The 26,520-nt window shown below is 37.9% G+C and overlaps 1 protein-coding gene across 5 annotated transcripts in view; it reads left to right on the forward strand.

The window, feature by feature from the left end:
• The window catches only part of LOC145997132 (putative aarF domain-containing protein kinase 2), a 292,541-nt gene that overhangs the window by 201,254 nt on the left and 64,767 nt on the right, over positions 1-26,520 (forward strand). For 2 of the 5 annotated variants that reach the window (XM_083133766.1, XM_083133770.1), the window contains exons 1-2: positions 20,248-20,376; positions 23,729-24,327. In XM_083133766.1, the coding sequence (XP_082989892.1) occupies positions 23,805-24,327 (523 nt within the window). In that variant the 5' untranslated portion in view covers positions 20,248-20,376; positions 23,729-23,804. Of the gene's footprint in view, positions 1-20,247; positions 20,377-20,537; positions 20,617-23,488; positions 23,500-23,728; positions 24,328-26,520 lie in introns of those variants that run through there. The other 3 variants (XM_083133768.1, XM_083133769.1, XM_083133767.1) reach the window with 3 other exon arrangements.

Below are 26,520 nucleotides of genomic sequence, written 5' to 3' on the forward strand. Positions count from 1 at the left end.
GTGTTTAAAAGATATCATAGCAATATGTAAATCTGTTTTGTGTCCTACACTGAACTTATTTTAAAGTTTCATTGACATGTGAAAGCGGAAATTTAGAGATCCTTCTTCCTTACGATTTCTAAACAACCGAAGATTGTGGTGAACGTGAAACTACTTATTGTTCGCATCAACGATATGCATTATACAAATGGTCCTTAATCAAAAACCCTATTACATCACAGGAAGTGATATTTAAAACAATTCTACCACGTATCCAACGTAACCAATATTCAGGTTGATTCCAAGCTTCTGTTTGGGTTATTTTGTGTCGCATTTTTACCTCTTGCGATAATCGCGACGACGAAGATGATGGGTAATGATACGAATGCAATGCTACATCTAAGCCTCAACAGGTTTCAAAACTGGATCCTCTGGCTTTGTAGAGAGTTACGGTGATTTTGATTTTTATTTTCATTTGGTATTTTAAGTCCACTTTATGCACACAAAGGCTAATCGAGACTGCATCTACAGTTTAAAGTGGGATCCTAACCACTGTGTCTCCACCGGGTATCGAACAGGGGACTCCTTGATTACAATGCGACTCCTCTACTACAGCGCCATCGGGAAGGATGAGAGAGAGAGAGAGAGAGAGAGAGAGAGAGAGTTACGGTGACTACGATAATGAAGAACTGAAAGTAGCAGAACGCCTAAGCTATTCTTTTGTCAATATTGGAATCGTTAATGAATGTTATGAATGTCAGTTCAAATTGAAAAAAATAAACTACTTGTAAAAGATTTCCAGAGTGCCGTTACAAATCGTTAATTTTTCTCTTTCCACACATTACTTTGCTACTATGTAGATATTTGCGTGCTAAGATGTAGAAAGTGCTGCATTTTCAGTGTTTGGAATTGCGATTTATTTCTGAGAATGGAGTGAGTAGTGGGAAAAGGATCACCTCACATGTTTGGATTATACCTCCCCGCCAAAAAAAAGACACAAAATATATATCGGCTGTTGTTCTTATAAGGAAATATAACATGTATGAATTGTCTCAAGAAATATTGGAGCCTATTCACATCCCTACGGAACTTGGAAGAAAGGCCACGTAGAGATTGGGAAGTTGTGTTACGACAAAATTGGGATGTATAGTAAATTAAAATGCAATGTCCTACCTTGTGCTTTGCACCAAGCCATGAAGGCGTATAGGGGGTGTGGAGTTAGTGGAGTTAGGGCTCCACGCTTTCTTCTTCAGGCGGAAGGTGGAAATGATGTGATCAGCACCACGCCCCTGGCCGCCATACCCCCCCCCCTTTCCCCAGAGTTTCCTCCAGGTACCGACTTTATAAGACGCTGGGTGGGCACCGAAGCAGCTTGAACAGGTGGACAAAATTCCGATTATCCCCCGTCGAGGATCGAACCCAGATCTCTCGCATGGTAATAAAACGCCCTAACGACTGTGCTACTGCGGCACATACAGTAATTAAGGCAATAATTGTTTTAGCGTTTCGCTCAACGTTTTTAGGGGAATTATTTTCGGAGATATAACGGGTAGCTCTTGTCGGATCTGCGACCTGGGTTGAGAAAAGGCGATTTTCTGACGAACAACATTCCACCTGACAAGTCACGTGACTTTCCTACATTTCCTGTGCCTGTTGGCTTTTGCATGAAACACGAGTTACTCTTGAGACAGACAGAATCACCCGATCACCTAATGGTGCAATGTGTGTTGCCTACCCTTCCGGCATTATTTACTGCCATTAAAGTCTTATGGGGAAGAACTTTTTTCCACCACTGTACGTCAGGAAGAGCGGAACCCTCCATTAGCCGCTATGCTTCCGAATGTTAATTTCGAGGTTTTTTTACAGGTTTTGTTTGGGGAAGAATGTTGTAACGATGGAGAATGATTTCGTAACACATTGTGAGTTACTTGTATGCAATAAAATTCAGTCACTGCTATTAAATTAATGGAAAGTCAGGCAAAAATACTTCGTGTACCATGTAAAGCCCCCCCCCCTCCCGAAAGACTTAGCAAGTACTAAGAATAATGAAAATGTGCTTGTTTTTCATTTGTTTATTTATATCCATCGAACTTCCAGGAAGGCAAGGTTTATATTGCGCTGCGATAATACGGCTTTGTATGGCAGTGCCAAAGATTTGGTTGGTTGATTTGGTGTTTGAAGTCCACTTTGTGCACAGTAAGGCTAATCGGGACTGGACCTACAGTTTAAACTTTACTTTTCGTTAATTGAATCTAACATAGTTTTTTTTTGCTTTTCAATAAATATTCCATTTTGTATCTCTTTAAAAATATATTCCATTCTTTATTTTTTGTTCCTTACAAGAATTTACATAAATTTTGTCGATCTTAACTATGCTCAAGCTAGATAATGAATACAACCTGTTATATCTCTATTCTTAAATCTATTATTTTTATCTATTCATGACAATATTACTTTATTTACACATAATTATGAATAAACCTATAAATTATATTAACGTATAATTTTTAACATTATTGTTATTATTTGGTTCGTCAGCCTCTGAAATATATTTCTGGATACGTGCCTGAACATAAAATATTATATTCAGTTCGCTTAATGTATTAGTAAATAATTATAGAAACGTTTGCTGTTAACAGGTTTTGTACATCTGAAAATCTTTGAAATCGCACAAAATCCATGTTAATTGGACATTTCCCAAAGAAAATAACCTCCCTTGCCTTTTATAAAGAACTTTTAACGGACAATTACAGGAATTTATCAAACTGCGCACCAGCTTTGAAAAATGTTTCCACATTTAATCCTCTTAAAAAATAAATAATTACCTAAGTTGCATTTTGTTTGGCAAGTTAACCGACTAATCCAGCGGCTATTAAACTGCGTAGCGGTTAGTTACAAAAAAAATTGTCGCCATAAAAAAATGCCATGCCATGAATTAAAAAGAAATGCTTGTCTTCCTTGCCTTTTTCTATAAAGAAGTTTTCAAATCGTGTTCATTCAGGCTACACACAAAAAAAACTTCGATCTCAAGTGTAGTGTGTTGGGAAATATTAATACCTCCATAACATATAGATATATTATTATTATTATTATTATTATTATTATTATTATTAGATACGTGGTTTGTCCCCAGAAGCCGTATCGTCATATAAATATTTAGTGGGGGGCTCAAGATTGACAATAATTTTTTTGCGCATAATGTATATACTTCTTGAGGAATTGAGGGGGCAGAAAGTCAGCGCCTATTCTTGTTCCACAATATAGAAGTATACAAATATATAGAGCGAAACATGAACTGGTTTCCTTTCACGCAGTCTCACATTTCTAGTAACATATACATACAATAGTTACAATACATATTTCACAGTAGAAATGTAGGTATACAATTAATAAATACATATCTATGAAAGGAAACATCCGACCCTGGCTTTTCCAGGGTTATGCAGTGATATGCACTGCAAGAAATAACCATAATTACGCAGGCCCGTAGCCAGGAATTCTTAGTAGGAGGGCGAAGTCAATCCCAGAGGGGGCAAATTTTTAATATATTGTGTGGCATTGGCAAATATAGGAGGGTGCACATAGGCACTTGCCCCCCTCCCGCAAAAGCTATAAGTAACAGGAAAGGGATGATATCTTGAAACTCCAACGAACAAAAAAGTTCAAGCAACATCAAATAACAATATTTCGATAATGATCTTTCCGGACTGCGAAAGAATACAAAGATAAAGTCCAGTCGGGAGGGACTGTATTTATTTGATATTTACAGATCGATAATGTTAATAAGACGATTAATATGTACACCAAACCGCAAATGTAATGGTAGAAAAAAAATTTGCACAGCCGAAAATAAGTTGCTGCGCACAACGAGGCATTCGTGATAAGACGCTTGAGGAGCCTCAAGAAAAGTTTTCTCAACGCTCAACTTCAGTACCGAAGGTCATGCTGCATGTCGATTGGCAACTTTCGGGAGCATGTTGTCTGTCTACACAGTTCTCCCCAAATGCCTGTTTGAGAATGATTTTGTGTTCACGTTTTCTCTTTCGAACGTAGTTCTGACATTGCAGTAATCTTACAATATTGTTTTGGTTCTTATTTTGCTTTGCTTTTACCATGACACGATTATAATTTATGGCAACTATGAGGATGGATGATAATTAGATTAAATTGATAAGGAAACACTACAGAGATAGAACTCCATGCCGAGACCAGGACTCGAACTCGGAAGCAAGAGTGAGGAAGTTTAGTCAGATTGTTCTAACTCTCGGACACGAGTTAGTTTATAATTATATGTAATTGCTAAGGAGTATTTTATCTTATATTCATGCTTAATAGCTGTTTCTGGACACTTGATTTATGGGTGGTATTAGATCGAAAATTAGTTCTTCGGGGACAATCCTCATTCTGTCTGACGGGCGCTAGGGGGAGGCAAATCTCGTTCATAACAGAGAAACAATCATAGCATACAATTGAAGTGTGACGTGCAATACACTATTTTTATTATACGTACGGAGATCAGTTGGATATGGCAATTGTGACATGCAAGTTTCATTTTCTCATTATATCTAAATTATATCCTAATTGATAATCTCGAAACAAGTCAAAATGTTTCCTGATTTACGCGAATTCATAATGATTAAACTAAACAGGACTTACATTTCTTAAATGTTAAATCTGGGTGGTAGATTTTGTGCCTCAACAGGAAACGAAAATATACATGCAACACTCATTCACTACCCAGCGGCAGCTGTAAATAAGCTAAACTTGAAATGAAGATATTCATATTCGTGATAAGAGAGAGAGTGGTAGGAGGTGCAGTAGGTAAACCAAATATGTAAGGAAAATATGTTAAGTTTCTACTGTATGTCAAAATTTTCGACCTCCGTGGAGGTATGGTTAGCACAGCGCAGTACGACGACAGAGATTCCGGGTTCGAATACCGGTCTGGGCATTATTTTTGTTTGTCCATCTATCATATCATCACTCATCTTCATCGTCGTGATTTCTCAAAAGTGGCAGAAAAACGACACTAAATACCAAAAATTAAAATCTATTTAAAAATTAGAAGCTCCTTTCGACACGTCTATTATCCGGAGATCCAATTAGCCACGGGGTTGGCCATTTCGTGCTTGCCAGTTCACCAAATTAATCTATTCGCCATTCAATATCCAGAGATAGAAAAGCAACAGAAGATAACGAAAAAAAAAAACCATTCACCTATCATCAACCAGCAATTTCATGCTGACCAAATCCACACACCAATCTTATGGCATTCGTATTGCAGATTGGCCTTGAGGATTAAATATCGCCCATTTCCTGGTTCAACTCGAGGCAATTCAGGTGCCTTATCAAAGCTCCTTGGAGCATGCAGGGTTTTCAATTTATCATGGTCAAAGATCTGCGACAATATTACTACTACTACTACTACTAATAATAATAATAATAATAATAATTTGAATTGTTATTTCCACGCAGCATGGAAAAAAGCACAGCATTCCAAACACGCGTCATTCAGAGTGAATGCCTTCAAAATAAACACGAATTCCTGATAATACGTGTAATATGAGGGCACCTTTCATTTATAAGAGAAAAAAGTTGTTTTGTATCTTAACTGCATCAAATGTTCAATGCACATGTATTTGTGTGTGTGTGTGTGTGTGTGTGAACAATGAGCATTAACTAAAGAAAGTTCTTCGATCGTTGTAAGTGGGTAATGTATAGTTAGGCGGACAAGAATACACAGCCACCAGTCCACCTTCCCATTGTTTACACTTAAACGTTTAAATTTCTGATTTCAAACGACAATAACATTAACTATTGTAAAATGTTTTGTTTGTAAGAACAGCGAGACATTCCAGATGTGAATTATCGGGGACGTTTATGCGGGGACAAGAGCTGAAAAATTCCAACAAATTCCGGGAATCGAACCCTGATTGCGTGCGTGGTTGTCAGACGCCCTACCAACCAGACCATCGCATCTCCTTGGATGAGTTCCATACTTTGATTATTTCAATTTATTTTAATATATTTTCTTGTTTTTATGGATTTTCTTCACACTTAAAATGTCTTACCTCGTTTACTAGACAATTATTTCGTATCAGAGAAACAGACTCATACAATTTGTAAAAATCGAATCACTAGAAAGTAATTTCGTTCTATTGCTTTCATAAATACTATATTTATGTAGATCTCTACTACTTAGTAGTAGTAGCGGTATTAGTCGTATTATTTGTAGTAATTCAACTAATTAGTTAATTATAGGTATTATTAATTAATTACGATTATTATTATTTAATTACAGTTTAATAAAACAACGTGAATTTGGGGAAAGCTTTAGAAATAACACCCCCCTTGATGAAATCCTGGGTACGCTACTGCTTGCTTCCGAGGTCGAGTCCTGGTCTCGGCATGGAGTTCTATCTCTGTAGTGTTTCTTTATCAATTAAATCTAATTATCATCCATCCTCATAGTTGCGATAAATTGTAAACGTGTCATGGTAAAAGCAAAACAAAATAAGAACCAAAACAATATTTTGGGGAAAACTGTGTAGACAGACAACATGCTCCCGAAAGTTTCCAATCGACGTGTGGCATGACCTTCGATACTGAAGTTGTGCGTTGCAAAAACTTTGCTTGAGGCTCCTCAGGCGTCTTATCACGAACGTCACGGTCCGCGCAGCATTGCCAACTTATTTTCGGCTGTGCAATTTTTTTTTTCTAGCATTACATTTGCGGCCGGGTGTACCAACAGCTTTGAGCGCCTCTGCAGAGCTGATTAAGGGAGCTCCTTTCCTTTATAAATCGTGCTTCATAATGTTTTCCTCTAGTTTCGGGTATGAAAGATTTTTACGCACAAAGGAATCTAATGAGAATCCAACAACACCATTGTGTTGTGTTATGCAAGAAAAATTGCATTAATAAAATAATAATGGTTACATATTACCTACATTTTGATGAATTGTGTAAACATTTGTATTTTTTCTTTTCTTTGTGCTTGCTAAAACATTAAAACATGGGTCCCTTAGTCCACCACGGATTTTATTTGCTTGAAAGGGGAGACTCTTGCACCACTACAGACAATGTTTGCCTACTGGTGACGTTAACCATTTTGCAAAATATTGTGTGAATTGTATTATTTTGTTGTTGAAATACATGTGTTTGACACCTGACAAACAAATAGGGATCCCTTAATTGATCAATTAAGTTTCATAGAGATAAATTATGTATCCTCTTTATATTATGAAAAATATGTTCCTTAATGACTATGGTACGAAACCAAACGATACAAGGGGCCTCCTTCGCCATACCCCATCCCCGCGGCACGAGGTCTGTGGACCGTTTATCACCGCCACTTGTTGAGCAAAAGCGTACAGTGGCGTACGCAAGGGGGGGGGGGTTACCGGGTTTAACCCCCCCCCCTTGAGCTCTTGAAATATTATGGAAAATGCTGTAGAAAAAATTAAAAATGGCTAATTTATCACAGTCAAAGATCTGCGACAGTAATAATAATAATAATAATAATAATAATAATAATAATAATAATAATAATAATTTGGATTATTATTCCCATGCAGCATGAAGAAAAACACAACATTCCAAACACAATCTAAGCGGCCGCAAAGTTCAATTTTGCAATTTTCTTTTGCAAAAAGTCGCGCAGTGACTCTTGCGAGAATTGTGAAAATTCCTTGCTTCGTCCTTATTGCAAACGTTCTTCCCGGTACTGATTTCACATCCCCTTGTGAACTCTCAAGTGATGCTGAGTCTACATCCACATCATTAAATAATGTCGAAGAAGTCTTTTGTGAATCACCTAGAAGGGATAAATGTGTTGGAATGTCTATAAACTTACTTTACAACGAAAACATAGACTCAGTGGAATTTAGCAACATGTATTCTCGCGCTTCATCATCACCCTGGGTGAGTTCCATAGGTAAAGGTAGTGTAAATTCCCCCGTGTATATAGCACCGTGCCATGAAGTCACACATAGTGGTGTGGTGGGCCCCAAAGATTCTTGATCTCGAACTATTTTGCAGGTGATGTGATCAGCACCATGCTCCGGCAGCCTTCATCCCCCAAGGTTGCTCTCAGATACCCATAGGCTGGGTGCGGAGACAAGGCTGGATAAATTCCAACCAATTCCGGGAATCGAACCCGGATATCCCACGAAGTTGTCAGAGTAGACCAGCGCGGCTCCTTGAATGAGTTTCATATTTCGATTATTTCAATAAATTTAATATATTTGCTTGTTTTTATGGATTTTCTTCACACTTAAAATGTCTCACTTATCATATACAAATAACCGTTGACTAGACAATTATTTTGAAACAAAAGAATTGTAATTTTGTTCTATTTCTTTCATAAATAGCAGCTGCATTAGTAGTAATTAAACTAATTAATTAATTATAAGAATTATTAATTAATTTATTATTATTATTATTAATTAATTAAAGTATAATAAAACAATGGTAATGTGAATTTGTAGAAAGTTTTCGAGATAACACCCCCCTTGATGAAATCCTGCGTACGCTACTGAAAGCGTACAAACCCCAAATATCAGCTTTTTTTTATGCTGATACTGATTTCTGCCAGTCATAGAATGGGGCCATAGCATTTTCTTTAACACATTTTTTTAATTTCATTTAGACCGTTTTGGCCCCATAGCTATGGCTCTGAACTTGGACTATAAGAATAAGAAATATTGCGAGCGAAGCAAGCAAGAAAATTTTACGAAAATTTGAAATCAAAGGGGGCAATTGACCCTCTCTGCCTCCCCCCCTGAAAGTTCCCTTGGCCGTCTGGAAAAAAAACTAATTCCATCTTTAGTATCCATATGTCCCCCTGTGGTTGCGGCACTGTTTGTTTGTGAGTGCCTCTTCATCAATTTCACGTCATCACTCATTGTCGCGATTAGCTAGAAGTTGCAAAAAAGCAACGCTAACTAACAAAAATTAAATATCCATTCCCTCTCTCTACTGCATGAATCACTATTACCAAATAGTAGACTTGGGAAACAAATATTATTAAGTAGTTCAAACTTCATAGCAACACATCCAAAAAAAAATATCCAAACACATTAGGCATTTTTAATACTCAAAATGTCACAACTATTCTAGATACTGAAAGTTACGGAATTATTTCTCGAAGTCTGAATCAGGAAGGGATTCCCCCCCTAATCCTAGTAAGACATTATTCGGAATCCCACACACCTCAATAAATCACAAAATCAATAAGTGTCTTTGTTATGTTGCTAGAGTAATAGACAGGGACGTCGTTAGGGGGGCCTGGGGGGGCTCTGGCCCCGGCAGTTGTAACTCTGGCCCCCGCAAACAAAATGTTGATCTCTTAAAAAATATCCTAAATTAATACTACGTATTATTTTCTGGTAAATTTGTAGCAGAGTTGAAAACACTGAGCGGGAACAAACCTGCTATTCCGAAGAAAATCTTCGGAAGCAAATGTAGGACAGCAAAATTCCACCCTTTCGTTGCTTACCAGTTTATAACCAAAGGCATAAAATCTGCCTGCTTTGAGGTTATTATCCTTGCCCTACCCTAAGTTTGTGAAAACCTTTTGCCTTTTGTTGCAAATGACCCTTCCGTTACAGATGGAATCAAAGACTCCGCCGAGGCCGAGCGGTCAACAGTAGGGGGTCGAGCGACATATGGACATTGTTCTGAGATTTAAAATTGCTCCTTGCTTCAGCTTCAGAGCCACAGATTAGCTTTGTGTTCTTGCTTGCGAGCAAGGTCTGCTATCGGTTTGCTACGGTCACTGTGTTTTTATTCGTGTGTGGGAAGAGTTCTAGCGTTGTTGTGCATTTCAATTTTGAATGGATAAATTTATCAAAACTGGATATTTTAAAACTATCTCAAAACATGTGGAACATGACAACAATGAAGATGATGTTGATCCAAGTTCTGACGTTCCAAAGCTAGGCAAAACAAGTGAATGTACTAATGTGAAAATAATTACTGATCTTGGGGTAGATAATCCTAGGCAACCACTTTTTGCAAAACTATCCACATACTACGTTCGGAAAGCGAAAGCGATTATTTAAAAAATACTGGTTTGCATCTGCGCCGTGGCTAGAATATAGTGTGGAACTTGACGCATGCTTTTGTTTTCCATGCCGTAAATTTGGCACAGATTCAGGATATGCAGAATCAAGTTTCAGGAAAATAGGGATTCGCAACTGGAAGAAACCATGTGAAAAAATTAAGGAAAACGGAGGAACGTCCAATCATCTAAAATGCATGGAACTGTGGGCGAATTACAAAGTGAGTACCAGTCAGTTTTGTAAAACAATTATATGTGTGTGTGTGTGTGTGTTCGTAGTTTAACTTAAATAATGAAATATGCATATGTCTGTATATCGTGTGTTCAAATTGAAAAAATGCTGAGGAGAAAAGTCATATCAGCTTCCCTTTTCAAATTTTGAGATTTGTACCTAAAGCATACGGACTGATGGTTCAAAGTAAATAACACAAATTTTCCAATTAATGTACAAGAGTTCAGTAATCACTGATCTCGTCTCAGTGGACTTTTATTTCATATCAGAATTATTTTTCTTAGAGGAAGGCAAATTAATCAGGAAATATTTTCTCATCAAATACATATTGTAATTTGCAAACCAACAACAGTATTAATTTTAATGTAAAATTCAGTACAGAAACTGACAATTTATATGCTGATATTAATGTAATATTTACTTGAAGTTGAAAGAAATGATTACGTCAAATTCTTAGCAATAGCAAAATATGATCGAGAATATTTAAGAGGAAAATTCTTTACCTGGTCAGGAGTTAAATTAAAAATTTCAATTTGAACACTGGATGTACTTTGATTTTCGTTTCCTGATTTTACATTACTTTACTGACACTTCTGGCTAATGTCAAAGATATGCAACGGTGATACAAAAAATTAATGCATGGACAGTAACAAAAAAAGCGCCTGCCTCTCCAGGCGAGGACATCGCGTAGCGGTAATGTCGTCACCATATAATTAAGAGGTCCTGGCCTGGGTTCGATATCTAGTGGACGCACATAGTGGTTTGGATCCAACTTTAAACTGTACGTCCAGTCCCGATTGGCCTATCTGTGCATGAAGAGGACTTAATACAAAAACTCACGGACTCGAACTTAGATCAAATTGGGACAAAATCGTAATTCGGTAGCTAACGTGCTCAGCCACTGAGGCGGCTAGAATTCAATAGGTTTTCATTTTGGCTATTTTACCATTTTTCCTACCTCGTAGGTTAATTTTTACAAGTCGATGTGGATGGATGAATGATGGACGGATGGAAAAGTGATGGGAGCATAGACAAACAGAATGAGTCACCAATGGCTGGTGGGGGTTTGAACATGGGATCTCCGATTCCGTAGCCCTTTACGCTTACCACTCCGCCACGAACACTGGAATAAATGAAAAAATATAAATATGCTGACCAAGGCAGTAATTTATTTTATTAAAAACATAAACTAAACGTAACGTTTCAACCTTCTAGCAAGGTCTTCAACTTTTGTACTTGATACAGAGTCTGATGAAGACCTTGCTAGAAGGTTGAAACGTTACGTTTAGTTTATGTTTTTAATAAAATAAATTACTGCCTTGGTCAGCATATTTATATTTTTTCATAATAATGGAAACAAGGCTTAATGGTGTTATAATTGGAATAAATGAAATAAGTAATGCCATTGTTTAGAATGGATGTCGGGGAGAGTGGAAGCCTAGCTAATAACAATGTACACTAATGCATTGTTGGCATTGCTAGCAGATGTTAACGGTCTACCGATACCTCACACAACGGAGAAATAATATTTATCTATATTTGCATTTTACAAAATATATATAGCACTGACGAACGAAGGAACAAAGCTAATCTCTATGGTCTAGAGCAGGAATTTCCAAACTTTTTCGTTTCGCCGCGCCATTAGTGTTTCAAGATTTTTCCACGGCGTCCAAATCAGAATGTAGGCCTATCTAATACTTGGTTTGATTGATTGATTGATTGATTGATTGATTGAATTGATGTTTTAAGTCCATATGATGCACAATAAGGCTAATCGGAACTGGACCTACAGTTTAAAGTGGGATCCGAACCACTATGTGCCTGCACCGGGTAACGAACCCGGGACCCCTTAATTACAAGGGAACGACGGTACCACTGCGCCATCGGGAAGGCCAAGAAATTAGAACACAACGCGATCTTCTTTCTTCAGGAAAGCAACATCTTGACAGGCGGCCCTAAGATCAGCACAAAGCTTGAATGGAGACAATACAACAAGCTTGTTCAACAAATGTTGGCGAGATGGTTGCGGACAACCAAAGGCGGCACTGCGTCCCAAATACTCTCTGAACTGCCCGTCATAAAATGTTCCTGCGAGACCTATTTCTAATCTGTGGTCGTCACTGTATGACTAGACCCCTTTGTGTCGAAGCTGACAAATTGCAGGGAGCGGTCTTTCTTGTTTTAAGGGATTAAGGGAAGGAAATGGCATTCAAATGGCAGGGAAGACTTATCCCTGGGTTGAGTTATTGTACCCCTGCTGTTTCAGTGCACCGTTTCTGTAAGGCAATACGCAAATATGGTTAAATTTTCCCTTCCCCAGTAAACCTTTGTTTTCGATTCATTTTGTTCATTCTGCTAGATTTTGCTTCTATCCAGGGTGCCAAGTACCAGAACAGTCCAATGACCTTACTGCCTTCGAGCAAGCAATAACTTTAGTGAGGAGGTAGGAGGGCTTGGGGAGGGAGGAGAGGCAGATGCAAGACGACGAAGAAAATGTAGCAGTTTACTTACACGATGACTCGTGAAAGTATTTGTTATTGCCTGTTTGAAAGAATGAAAGATATGAAATTAGTATAATTTTTCTTGTTCGCTTCGCTTTCAATATAAGCGTTTCTAATAAGTAACAAGTTATAATTGTTACCCCAAAAAACTGTGTATATGTGTGCGTGTGCGTGTATGTAATATGATTTGTTAGTGATGACGTACTGGATACCTCTCTTCTTCTTTTCCCTTATGCCCACTTAGGCGTCGGGTCCTTTCAGCCACTTCTTGAAAGAAGTTCTATCCTGTGCCAGTCTTTTCACTTCGTCCGGTGTCTTCCCTCTCTTCTGTGCCAGTCCATAAATGTACTGGTTCCAGTTCAACCTGGGTCGTCCCCTTCCTCTCTTTCCTTCTGGTCGAGCCTCAAATATTTGTTTCGGTTTACGCTCTTCCTGCATCCTAATAAGATGTCCCAGCCAGCCTAATTCCCTCTTCTCGATGATTTCAATCAGTGGTTCCTGATTCAGGCATTCTCTTCTTATTGTTGTGTTTCGTATCATATCTCTTCTTGTCTTTCCTACAGTTTTTCTTAAGAATTTCATTTCAGTAGCAGTAAGTCTGCTCTCCAATTTAGTTTGCATTATCCAGCTTTCTGATCCATATAATAGCGTGGGGAGATAGACTGTTTTATATATTTTCATTTTTGTTTCTTTACTAATCTCCTTTTTACCTATAATGGTGTTACTAATATTATAGTACAGATTATTTGCTTTCTGAATTCTGTGATTAATTTCAGAGTCCATTTTCCCGTCCGCAGTTAGTATGGTTCCTAAATATTCAAACTGTTCTACTTGTTCTAAGGTCTTATTATTCCAATTAATGTGCATCCTTCCTGGTTCTTGTTTAGTGAAGTGCATGACTTTCGTCTTGCTAACATTGATTTCCATCTTTCGTTCTTTGAATGCTCGGCCCCACTCTAGGACAGCATTTTGTAGGCTGTTGCTATCTTTTGCTAGGAGAACAATATCATCAGCGTATACTAATGTTTGTACCCATACTGGTTTCATCTTATAATTTCCAATTTTGCATTTTCTTGTTCTTCTTTTGCATTGTTTTATAATTTGATCCATGAATAATATGAAAAGAAGAGGACTAAGTCCATCACCTTGTTTTACTCCTTTTCCCATATTAAATTCCTTGGAGGATTGTCCATTTATTCTAACCGTTCCTTTAACGTTCTTATATAGACTTTGAATTATTCTAGTCAGTTTTGACGTTACTTGGAACTGATGAAGGGCCTTCCATATTTGTCCTCTTGGTACTCTGTCGAAGGCAGACTTTAAGTCAATAAAAGCTGTAAATATTTCCCCTCCTCTGCTTAATATCTTCTCTATTGCGTTCCTCAGGGAGAAGATTAGATCTTGAGTTTGACGATGAGGCCTGAAACCTGCTTGTTCTTCTTCCAATTTATCTTCCACTTGTTGCCTTAATCTTTTTTCTATAATGTGTGAATATAGTTTCTGGGCCACTGGCGCTAAGCATATTGCTCTATAGTTTGAGCAATCGAGTTTACTTCCTTTTTTATGTATAGGAATTATTACATTCTGTTCCCAATCTTTTGGTATTTTCTCTGTTGCCCATATTAGTCTGTATAAATCCCATATCCATTTTACTATTTCCTTTCCTCCATATTTTATAAATTCTGGATGTATATTATCCCAACCGGGTGCTTTACCAGTTTTTTAAGATTTAATTGCCTCTTGTACTTCTTTTAGTTGGATTTCTTCCTCAGCTTCCACGTTCTCATTTTCTTCCCTCATGGGTCTTTCCTCATACAATTCCTCTTCTTCTCTAAAGGTTTCCGCATAATATTCATTCCACGTATCTAAAATTTCCTTCATATTGGTTTTCACCTCGTTATTCTTGTTTTTGATATTCCTTATTTTCTTTCCTCGTTTTCCTTTCAGATTTTTCAGCACATGCCAAAATTTTCTTGGATTATTTTTATGATTTTCTTCTATTTCCTTTCCAAATTGTTCCCAGGTTTCCTTCTTCGCTGTTCTCACTATCCGTTTTGCTGTATCTCTTGCCTGTATATAAGCTTCTTTGTCCTCCATTCTTTTGGTCTTTAAGTATTTTAGCCATGCTTTCTTTTTAATTGAAACTTTTTCTTTCACATTATCGCTCCACCATCTTGTCTGCTTCTTTTTATTTGTTATCTTTACTATTCCACATATTTCTGTTGCAACTTCATTGAGGCTTTCTTTCATTACTTTCCATTTATTTTCCACATTCCATTCTTGTCCATGGTTTTGTTCTTTTTCTCTAAGTTTTTCTTTCAGTTTCCTCTGAAACTCCTTTCTTTTAGTTTGGGTTTCTAATGTTGATATTTTAAGTTTAGTAAGGTTTATCTTAATTGGTGCAGGTAGTGGTTTGAATCGGGTCGTCATTACTAGTAGTCTATGTTGAGTACTGAGCTCGGCGCTGCGAAAAACTCTTACATCCATTACATCATAATGGGTGTTTTTTGTGTATACGCAGTAATCTATTGTGCTTTGTGCTCCTCTGCTAATTGCTTCAAAGGTAATTTGATGTATTCTTTTATGCGGGAAGAAGGAGTTTCCGATGCGGAGCTCGTTATCAATACAGAACTCCAACATTTTATCTCCATTGCTGTTTCGGGTCTTTTCAGCACCATACCTTCCCAAACTTCCATGTCCTCGTCTAATTTCATTTCCCACTCTAGCATTCCAATCTCCCATTATAATAACGTTTTCCGTTACATTTCTAGCCTCATCTAATATTTGTTGGAGGGAGTTGTAATATAGTTCTTTTTCTAGTTCATCTTTATCCTCTGTAGGAGCGTATACTTGTATAATGGTAATCCTACGGTTTAATTCCAATTCCAAATTCAGTCTTATTATCCTTATTATCCTAGAGTTAACTGCTTTCCAGTCAGTTACTCTAGTGTTCAGTCTTTCGCTAACAATAATTCCCACACCTTCTTTTGCTCTACTCCTTCTTTCTACTCCTGAATACCTGAGAACATATCCTTTTTCCATGTCAACCTCTCCTGATCCTTTCTTTTTGACTTCACTAATTCCTAATATTTCTAATTTGTATTTCTCCATTTCCTTTACAATCTCCACTTCCTTTCCTGAGAGGGAGGTGATGTTCCAGGTTCCAAATCTCATAGTCCGTTTTACCTTGCATTGTCGTCGTTGTTTACTCTGTTCGGCTTCTATTCCTGTGTTTCTCTGAATATGTATTATTTCACTTCATGTGGGTTATTAGCCCTACGATGAAGCTAGGGCAGTGGGAGGAGTGCCCCCTTTAAGCCTCTGCCCTTGCTTGGTTTTCTTTCTGGGTTTGCTCCCATAGCCTTCGGGTCAAAACCCTTACCACAAGGCAGTGGGGTTGTAGCTCTTCCGCCTCTTAGGATGTTGGGACTCTACAGTCTTTTCCATCTTTAGAGCCGTTGGCCGGTTTTCTGTTAGGGTTCCTTCCCTTAGCCTTTGGGGATCCCTCCCCTCCCTACAAGGCAGTAGGGGCAGTGCTTATTTAATGGCGGCACTTCCTCGCCATGTCACAATGCTGTCATTGGGCTTTTCTGGGTTTTTATTGAGTATGGACTTGCCAAAGACCATCCTCCCCAGGCCCTGTTAGCATTGTCGCCTCGGTCCGGGACTGCTTATTTGGCATTGCCTTATTCGCAGCTAACCACCATATCTGGTGGCCGTTCGCTATCCGCCACCTGCGACCCGCCCAGTTGCTGAGGCTCGCATCGGAAAAAAGCTTCATTGAGGCTTCTACCGCTGAGTACTGGATACCAAATAATGAAAAAAGGAAAGTAATGTGCTCCCCTGTTATTTTCGCTATGCCATGAAAGCGTATAGGGGTGTGTAGTTAGGGCTCCACACATTCTTGATCACGGCCGAAGGTGGAGGTGATGTGATCAATCAGCACCACGTCCCTGGCCTCGTTTACCTGCCAGAGTTTCCTCCATGTACCCACTTTATACGTACGACGCTGGGTGGGCACCGGAGCCGCTCGAACAGGTGAAAAAAAATCCCGGTATCCTCCAGAATGAATAGGAAAGATCCTACACAGAATAATTTATCAGTTTAGCACTTCCACAGGGGATATAGTTTCGATAAAAAAGAAGAGGTTGTCATTGAGACAAGCAGAAAGTAAAATACATTAAGGAAAACTGTAAAGTAATAGTTTAATAGTAATTACATAAATTGATTTGCTTCCTGAAAATTGTTGAACTCTAATTTTTATTTGACCTCCAGTATTCACATATACGTATATTATATACACTTCTTAGTAGTTTAATATACCAATGCACTATATATGTAGCAATATTATAATGTAATATAATATTATATATATATATATCTGTGTGTATGTGTGTGTGTGTGTACATTACACACACAGAGTTATTTACCTTTACTGTCTGGAAATATTTACATAGGAACAAATTTCAAATTTGCCCCCCCCCCCGAACTGATCAACCTAGAATAGAATAGAATAGAATAGAATACTTTATTAGTCATTAGACAACATGATTGCAATAGACTTCGTCATAATAAGTATATAAATACTAATATAAAAAATTACAAAAGAAAGGAAAATTAAAAATACATATTAAAATATTACACATTCAACAATACAGTTTGCAAATTACACTACATGTTTTATTACAGCGAAAGCAATTGGAAAATAGTACTCTATTTTGATTACAATACAAGTCATGTACAAAAACCCATTTTACAGCTCTGTGATGCATTATGAGTAGACATTTACATTTTACAGGCCCTGACGGAAGTGTTCTTCAAATTCCGTGACACTATATATACAATATCGTACTAATATATTATTAATGTGTTTAGCAAACTGCTTGTTTTCTAAATTACGTATAGAAGCTGGTAGCAAATTGAATAATCTCATTCCATTATGTTTAAAATTTTGTTGAGTCTTGCATATGGCATTTCTATATTCAGATTGTGCCTTGTATTATAGTCATGTACATTAGAACGCAACCTAAAACTGGGGAGGTTTTCCTTTATGTACATTAAACTATGATAAATATTTATAGAGGGCACCGTCATAATACGGTATTCCTTAAAGAATTCCCTACATGACTCCATATCCTGTACTCCTTTAATACAACGTATAGCCTTCTTTTGCCATTTAAAGACTTCCTTTGCACCTGTAGAGTTTCCCCATAGAAAATTTCCATACAGTAAGTGTGAATGGAAAAGAGCGTAGTACACAGAGATCATCATTTCTTCACTTACAGACCTTTTTAATTTCCGCAATAGATATAAGACACGGGCAAGTTTCTTACATAGTTCCTGGGTATGAATTGACCAGCTTAATTTTGTATCTAAATATATGCCAAGCAATTTTACATAAGCCTGATTATTTAAGGTGCATGGTGGGTTATTTAAGTAGAAAAAGTGAGTTTCTGTTTTTGTCGTATTTAACACCAAGCTATTTGTTTTAAACCATAAAGAGGAAGCATTTAACATTTCTTTATTTTTGATACTAAGGTTAAGAATACTATGATCATTTGTAATAAAGGTAGTGTCATCAGCATAGATAGCTGTTTTATACGGTAGGCAGTTAGGTAGGTCATTCATATAAACTAAAAACAAAAATGGACCTAATACTGATCCTTGGGGGACACCAGACAAAACGTCTAGCTCATCAGATTTCTTATTATTAAATTTTACTATCTGTCGTCGATTAGTGAGATAAGACTTAAGAAGGGATAGTTCAACACCCTTTATTCCATAATACTGTAGTTTTTTAAGCAAGATTTCATGCGCAACTGTATCAAAGGCCTTACTTAAATCTATCAAAGTTGTACATGTATATGAGCCAGACTCGAAACCATTAATTATCTCATTTACGACCGTCTCTACCGCATTAATAGTAGATAGCCCCGATCTGAATCCAAAGTGGGCTACATTAATAAGTGAATTCTGTTCAAAATTCGCGATTAAAATTAACCGATGTGCCATCTGCCGGGATTTTCAGGAAGTACTCTAAGTAGGATACGTTGTGTTGAAGTCGTTTAAAGCATGGTGAATATGCGAGAAAGTAAGGTCTACTCTTCAGGGTTTTTTTTTTTTTTTTTTTTTTTTTGCTCTAAATAGTTTTATGGGTCAGAACAAATTAAAAGTTTTCATGTGTTTCCACCCCGTGGAATCAACAAAATGAAATTTGTTAATAAATCAGGGAAAACGTAATTGACAGAAGATTGGTATGGGGGATATAACACTGTAATTCGGCAAGGAAATTACGAAGAATGCACGAGTCTGCTTACTTTATTTATCGAAAGATAAATATATATTTCCATGAAAGTAAAGTTTTAAATTGTACTTTTTTTTTCCGAAAAATCATGAAGCGTCTTAACCAATGCGTCCATGTATTACCGGTGTTACGTATGTGTGAAATTTGGAACAGGTGCAAGTCGATTAAGAGGGAAGATGAAAATAGTTTGAGAATGAATTAATGTCAAATGTAACCAGAAAAAAAGTGGATATGCTAATGTTACTGTTTCATTCAGTACGATGTCCTTTTTCAGTGAGTATAGCCTGGTCATGAAATCGTGAATATTATTATTAAACCAGCCTTTCTCTTTCGAGAAAGAACTGCAACGATATGTTCGCAATTTTCTCCTGTCCCAGCTTTTCAAGTACAGGTCAATTTCAATTCCATTTATTTTCAAATAATTTCCGAGAACCCCAGTTACATGACGTGCAGATGATACAGCACTGCTTTGGACAACCAGTGCGTATACATAGTTTCGTCTGCATTTTCCGTGTTATTTTTGCCTATCATAATTAAATGCTTCGTTCTCAGTACAGCTTCACGTTTGTTACAGTACCTGAAATTCACATCGCATTCGCAATATTTAAAAATAATGCGTAATTTAAACGTTTTCTACCATACCAGTCACGACAACACGCTGCTCTTTTGTACTACTGCTGAATGTAAACAAAGATCTATGCTACTTAGAGTGGTCATATTGGAAGCGACACTAGCGCTCAGGTGGTAATTTTAATCGCGAATAGTTACGTCCCTGGTAATAGAGGATATAATTGTAAAGATTAGTGAGAATTCCATGTAGGAATGTGTGCTGTATTTTTCACAGGGGGGGCAAAGCAAGCTCTCAGGGCGGCTGTTGCCCCCCTGCCCCCCCCCTAGCTACGGGCCTGTAATTACGGCTACCGCGCATACAGCCAACGGGTTCTTGCCAATCCGAGGTCATCCCCATCCCGAAGGAGCAAGATTCCATGAAAGTCGAGAATCCTGAAGAGTCGACAAAATCTCCTGGCACTTCTGGATCACGAAACATCGGGAAATCGTTTCCCGAAATTGGGATCAGGAGGAGATTTTACCCGCGATCCCGATATCGATATTTGATCCCGAATATCATGCCGTATAAAATATACGTACTGAATTCGTTGCCGGAAGCGAATTCAAGAACCTTCGTAGCACAGATTAGAAATAGGTTTCTTCGTAGTTTTTATTAATTGTACAACATTGTTGCTGCTTAAGCAAGATATTTTATATGAAGCATTGTCACTAATAGTAGATAACCAATCATGTGGGTATATACTTCTTTCATACTTAAGAACATTATTAAAAGCAATTGCGCAAGAAAGTATTGAGAACTTTTTTTTACATGTTCAGTTCGTAGTATCACAGAGAAGTCTGTGGTAGTATCAATACTTTTTTATTGTTAAAATGTTAATAATATTTGCTCGTGACCTTAAAACATATTGTCAGTGAGTACCATAATTTTAAATCTCTAGAATGTTATTTTGACACTACTTTATTAGTAAAAGTACTATTTTTTATTATTAGTTTCTTTATATATCACCTTGTATTTTGACTTCTACAGCAGCTAGGATTTTATCTTTGCACTTTATGTAAGTTGAAGTAACTGTGCACTTTATGTAAGTTGAAGTCTGTAGGCTGAGAACTCAACTATAAATCACTTAGGAAATGTAGTAACATCCCTTTAGACGGTGGCAACACTAGAAATGTTTCTATATGTTTACTACCACAAGTTTTATGAGGATTATTCTTCCCATCATGAAGCATACTCGATTCCTTGTGAATTACTCCTGAAACTATTGTTTCAGGAAATTGATGTATCTGGTGTACTTGCAAAATCATTCACACCATACTTGAGCAATTTCCTGAAAACTTCTCCATCTACTTCCAATTTTTTTTTCAATAGTAATTTTCTCACCTGAAACCTCACAGGTTGCTCTATCCAGTCGTCTATGATTGCACTTCAGTAACTGTCGACTGCTGTTCCTGTTCAATATCTTAACTGATCCGCACGTTCTTCCATGTCCTTGTTACACTTTTAAGTCATTATTGTGCCCTTCATTCTTGACCACTGGTTTCATTGTGACTTACTTTCAATGGTTTCTTCCTCAACATATGTCTTTCCAAACTCCTAATGACATGGCAGGATTTCCAACACTTACAAAAGTAACCTGAAATAAGCACTCTGGGTACTACCGTGCGTCCATTTCGATTTGCAGCCGAGAGATCGGGAGAAGCGTGGCGGGCGGCGCTGACGGAGATGCCGACATTTGCGGCCTGTAATGCCCGCTTATTTTTATAGACATATGCAGACATTTATATAAATATTGCAAAACGAGATTTTAAAACACCTAAGCAAAAACGACGGATTCTAACCGAAGCAAAACTCGATGATATTGGTGCAGCGTTAGAACGTTCTCCAAACAAACCTCTACGCCGTGTTTCACAAGAGGTGGGCGTGTCAATTATATAAATGTCTGCATATGTCCATAAAAATTAGCGGGCATTTCAGGCCGCAAATGTCGGCATCTCCGTCAGCGCCGCCCGCCACGCTTCTCCCGATCTCTCGGCTGCAGATCGAAATGGACGCACGGTACTTTACTATACCAGAGACACCTATCAATGATTTATTTTGCAATTTTTTACATTGCTAACGTACTCTTCTGCATTGCAGAACATTTCTTTAGGTGAAAAAATGAATTTATAACGAAAATAATGTCTATTTCTTACATTAATGAGTACTTACTGTTGTTCCTTATTTCCCACAAACCCTCCACAGGTAGCCCCAGAAATCGTTGACGTTAGCCCAAAAATTCACGATAGCCCCACGAACCATCATGGGGACGAGGTATGCCTACTAGGTTAGGTTAGGCCTGTTAGGTTAGGTTCCATTAGCACTCCTTTCGTTCAATTTAGCTTATACGGACAACATCATGGCCGCAGCAGCAATAGCGCATCGGAAATAGATTTTCGTAGAAAACCACATGCATTCGCATTAAAATAGATCAAAACTACATTCCCGAACATCAACAACGCTAGAGAAAATGATTTGCGTAAGTACTTTCTCCTGTAAATTTGAAGAAATCCATCTCCGGTATAGTAAAGCGTTACCACACACTGATTAAATCAACCATGATAGAAATGCCTTATTGGAATAAACAACACTTGCTACTCATGCAAGAGTACCATTCATTGATATGTAAGAATGTTCCTGTTGTCACCTTTTTTTTTTAAAGTCACTGCTGATATGGACATAGTATCTTCAATCCCCATCCCTTGTTTCTCTGCATGTGAATGCATTTCTCTACCACTATTTATACCAAATGCACAAGAAACCAAGTGAGCTTTGCTAGAAGTACACTCATGTTTGCTTTGCATTGAAGAGACAGGGGAAGAGTTGTGTGCTAATGACAGAAATAAATTGAACATTGAAGCAGAGAATGGTTTATGAAGATTGTGTTCCATTGTTTTTAGCTGGAGGATATCTGTGTTTGTGAAGTAAAGTACATCTGTTACCTTAGCGTGGTACGTTACCATGAAGCCGAACAGCCTGAAGGCTTTGTACAAGTAAATATAGCACCCAACACGGCATTCCAAAACAGCAGCTATAATTTTACGTTGTTAGTTTTGGAGCTGATAGCAATTTCCAACATTTTCTTTTGCTGTTTTAGTGTGCATACAAAAAGTTGTATTACTTGTTCGATCTCGGCTGAACACCTCTCACTTGTTTATTTCGTCATTTTTAACAATCTAGATGTGACCGCCAAATTTTAACTGGAGATTCGTGATTACGAGGCCAAAATTAGTGAGTATGCTGAATTTGAAAGCAATTGAAGATACTTCCGGTATTGTAAATTCTCTCCCAATTTTCGGTAAACTTATAGTATAAGGTAAACGGATTTCTTCAAATTTACAGGAGAAAGTACTTACGGAAATCATTTTCTGTAGCGTTGTGGAAGTTCGTGAATCTAGTTTTGATCCATTGTAATGAGAAAACATTTCGTTTTCTGCAAAAATCTGTGTCCGACATGCTGTTTCTGCTGCCGCCATTTGCTTTTTGCACGAGAGTAAAATGTTCCGTGTGTTAAGATGACACAACCCCATAGTCAGTGTTTCAGCCTCGCCGTGTTTTCACTAGAACATGACGTGTAGAGTTTTTTATATTTTTTTTAACTATGCTTGCCTAACCTTACGGAAAATGGTTTTTGGGGCTAACATCAATGGTTTGGGACGTATTAACATAATTTCAAATCCAGGCACGAATGTAGGTATTTTCCAGTGAACGAGTTTGCAATACTGCATAAATCGACAAAACACACTCACAATGCACCCTAAACCAGTATGCTATCGCCCGCCATAATGTGTTACAGAATCGAAATAACAAGTAACAGTAAGTACTCGTAAATGTAAGAAATAGACATTATCTTAGTTAGAAATGCATTATTTCATCTTAGGAAATGTTCCGCATTCCAAAATGGTATGTTAGCAATGTAAAAAATATGATTTATAGGTGTTTCCCTTATACTATAATAGTACCCAATTTTCTTCTGATTGTACCATGTAGTTTATGAGAGTTCTGACCAAATTGTCAAATATATTGATTTCTTCCTTTCTTTCAGGTACCCAGAATGCTGAATGAATTAGTGAGGATTAGCGACAAGTGAAATTGATGCATCCCCATGGCAGAAGGCAGGCATGAATGTTCGCCGTGAAGACTCAAACCTTGATCTCCCATGTTTCTCTACAACAATGCTCTCTCCAGTCAGGCTAAGCAGCTACATGAAACAATGGTTCACTGTGCGGCACCCAATAAGAATCACTTTGTTACATTCCAAAAGTTTCAGGACTAAAATTCTTCTCGGTCGGGGCATGTACTTGAAGCATATTCGTGTACCTGTGCAGTTGAATTTATCTGCAGCGTTACTCAAAGCAAAATGGTGTATTTTCAAATATCCAAGTGCTGTTTACTGTGAACCACTAGTTACAAATCCCAAATCTGGTGTAACTCCCTTGCATGACCCGTGTCATCTCAATGTGGAAGTGAAAAGTGGTCGAAGGGGAAGGGTTCTCTATGTTCTTTGGAGGATTTGGGACGTTCTGTGCATTGTATTACGTATAGTACAATTGTTTATAACCTTTTTGCCTGTTGTGGTTTTGTATCCAGTGACTATCGTCAATGTTTCATTCAGACGTACATGGTACAAAGTCCTTCTTTTTGGTAAGTTATGTTAAATATAGGTCCGATACTACAGGGTGCAGCATGAAAAACTAACCCCGTTTCTGACAGTACACCATATGTACAGTAAATTTGAAACAATAATGAAACATGTACTTACTGTTTACAGTAGATGTTAACTTGAAGACACATTTGTGTACGGGATAACATGTCCGGATGACAGCTTGCAGATCCGCATGTACATTTTATATACTAATTGGAACGGGGCTAGTTTTTCGAGCCACACACTATATTTTGAGCCACCTTGTAATCAAAGGGGTCCCAGGTTCGATACCCAGTGCAGCCACATTGCATAATGGTTTGGATCTCACTTTAAACTGTAGGTCCAGTACCTAATGTCTAATCTGAGCATAAAGTGGACAACAATTCAATTCAATATTTTTACCAACTCTGATGCTTGGACATTGTAATAATTAAAAGTTATTCAAAATATTTAGTAATATTTGTGTGTAAGTATTGCAATCTAATTATAAGCATCAATTTATCAGCATTTTGCTTCAATTTGGTCTTGAATTAAATCACACAATATTGGTGCAAAATAAAAGGAAATTTGATAATTTCCAGTATAATTAGAGTTCGAAAGTGTCACACGGCTTTTTTGTAAATGCTGCAAAAGACCAAAGTGTCAGAAAAGTAGCAGCTGGTATCCATAAATAAAACCCAACCAATACTAATTGCAATACCAATACATTGGGCCTCCAATGGCACAGTGGTAGCGTCGTCACCTTGTAATCAAGGGGTCATGGGTTCGATACCTGGTGGAGGCACATAGTTGTTCAGATCCCACTTTAAGCTGTAGGTCCATTCCCGATTAGCCTTACTGTGCATAAAATGGACTTTAAGCACCAACTCAATCAATCAAAACCAATACATCGGTACGTATCGGCTCAGCTGATATTTGTAATGTTCCTTGTCTCCTCTTATTTTGTTTCTATTAACTTTTTCTTGGTAAAAAAAAGTAAAACTATCAATGTTTAAGAGGTACTGAAGTTATATCATATAGTTATTAATCACTTTTCCTCTTTCAAATTTAAAGTTAAAAAAAAAAAACTTGGCTCGACAGCCCTTGAAGGGCCTAGGCAGATCTCCCAACTGCCAGTCTGTCCCACAATCCTACCTAAAGTTGTGTAGATTTTCAACCTGTAATGGGGTGATGTAGAGTCAGCACGTCGAACCCTCAGCCGATATAAGAGATTTCCGAGACCGGGTTACGCTACTCACTCATAGCTCCCCAATTTCCTCACGGTGGGTGGCCACTGGTCCTGTACACAGCCCGAGAACCCAGATGGACTCGAACCCATGCCATCCCAAAGCACAGCACCTTAGACTCAACTTTAAAGAAGGGAACAAATTATTGTCCATAATTTTTAAGTAAACTAATGTCATATCTGAGAGTCACTGGAGTCCAGTCAGTAAGGCATCTTGGCTTCCACGTTGGAGAACTGGTTTTGATTTCTGTGGTAGGAATCTTTCTGACAACATCCCTACATAGAGTGGCTCTAGGGCTTGCCTAGCCTCTAATCAATGTGTACCTAGGGAGGAGTGTAGGTGGCAGTAGCATGATGCTGATCCAAGGGTGCCCACCCCCAAAGCCAATGGTGCATACCTCTGTGCACATCATGACATAAACCCATAAAGTATTTAATTTCACAGTATGTCTACTGCTGCCCTGTTTCTGGAAGTTACTTTTTAACTTTACTGAATACTTTACTTGATCTTCATCTAATGGGTTAAATATGGTGAACCTATTAGAAAAATGACTTTGAACCAGCTAATGTAAATTAATGGAGTGAATAATCTTAATGTCACCGGAACCAGTGTCCCAGATGCATGTTTCCAAACTAACTCTCACGTGGTGAAGTTCCTATGCTTCGGCATTGCAAAGGGATCCCAAAGGTGACTTTTATTACCAGCAGTCAGGAGACAGAAAAACGATGTTGTGCATCAGGCCCGTGCCCAGGATTTTTATGAGGGAGGGGCCAGATCCATTTGTACGTGTTACGTTTAGGTCGTTCGCCGGCCTAACAGCTTGGCTACGAGAGGGGTTTAAATGTGAGGAGGGGGAATAATTAATGCTCTTTGGTCCTTCACCTATTTATTATGCACAGGCCGAAGAGCGAAGAGGATGAACACGCCTGAGCTGGGTTTGAACTATAAACACTGATACTTAAATTA

The sequence above is a fragment of the Lepisma saccharinum genome, chromosome 13 (assembly GCF_977018435.1).
Source record: "Lepisma saccharinum chromosome 13, izLepSacc3.1, whole genome shotgun sequence".
NCBI classification, from domain to species: domain Eukaryota; kingdom Metazoa; phylum Arthropoda; class Insecta; order Zygentoma; family Lepismatidae; genus Lepisma; species Lepisma saccharinum.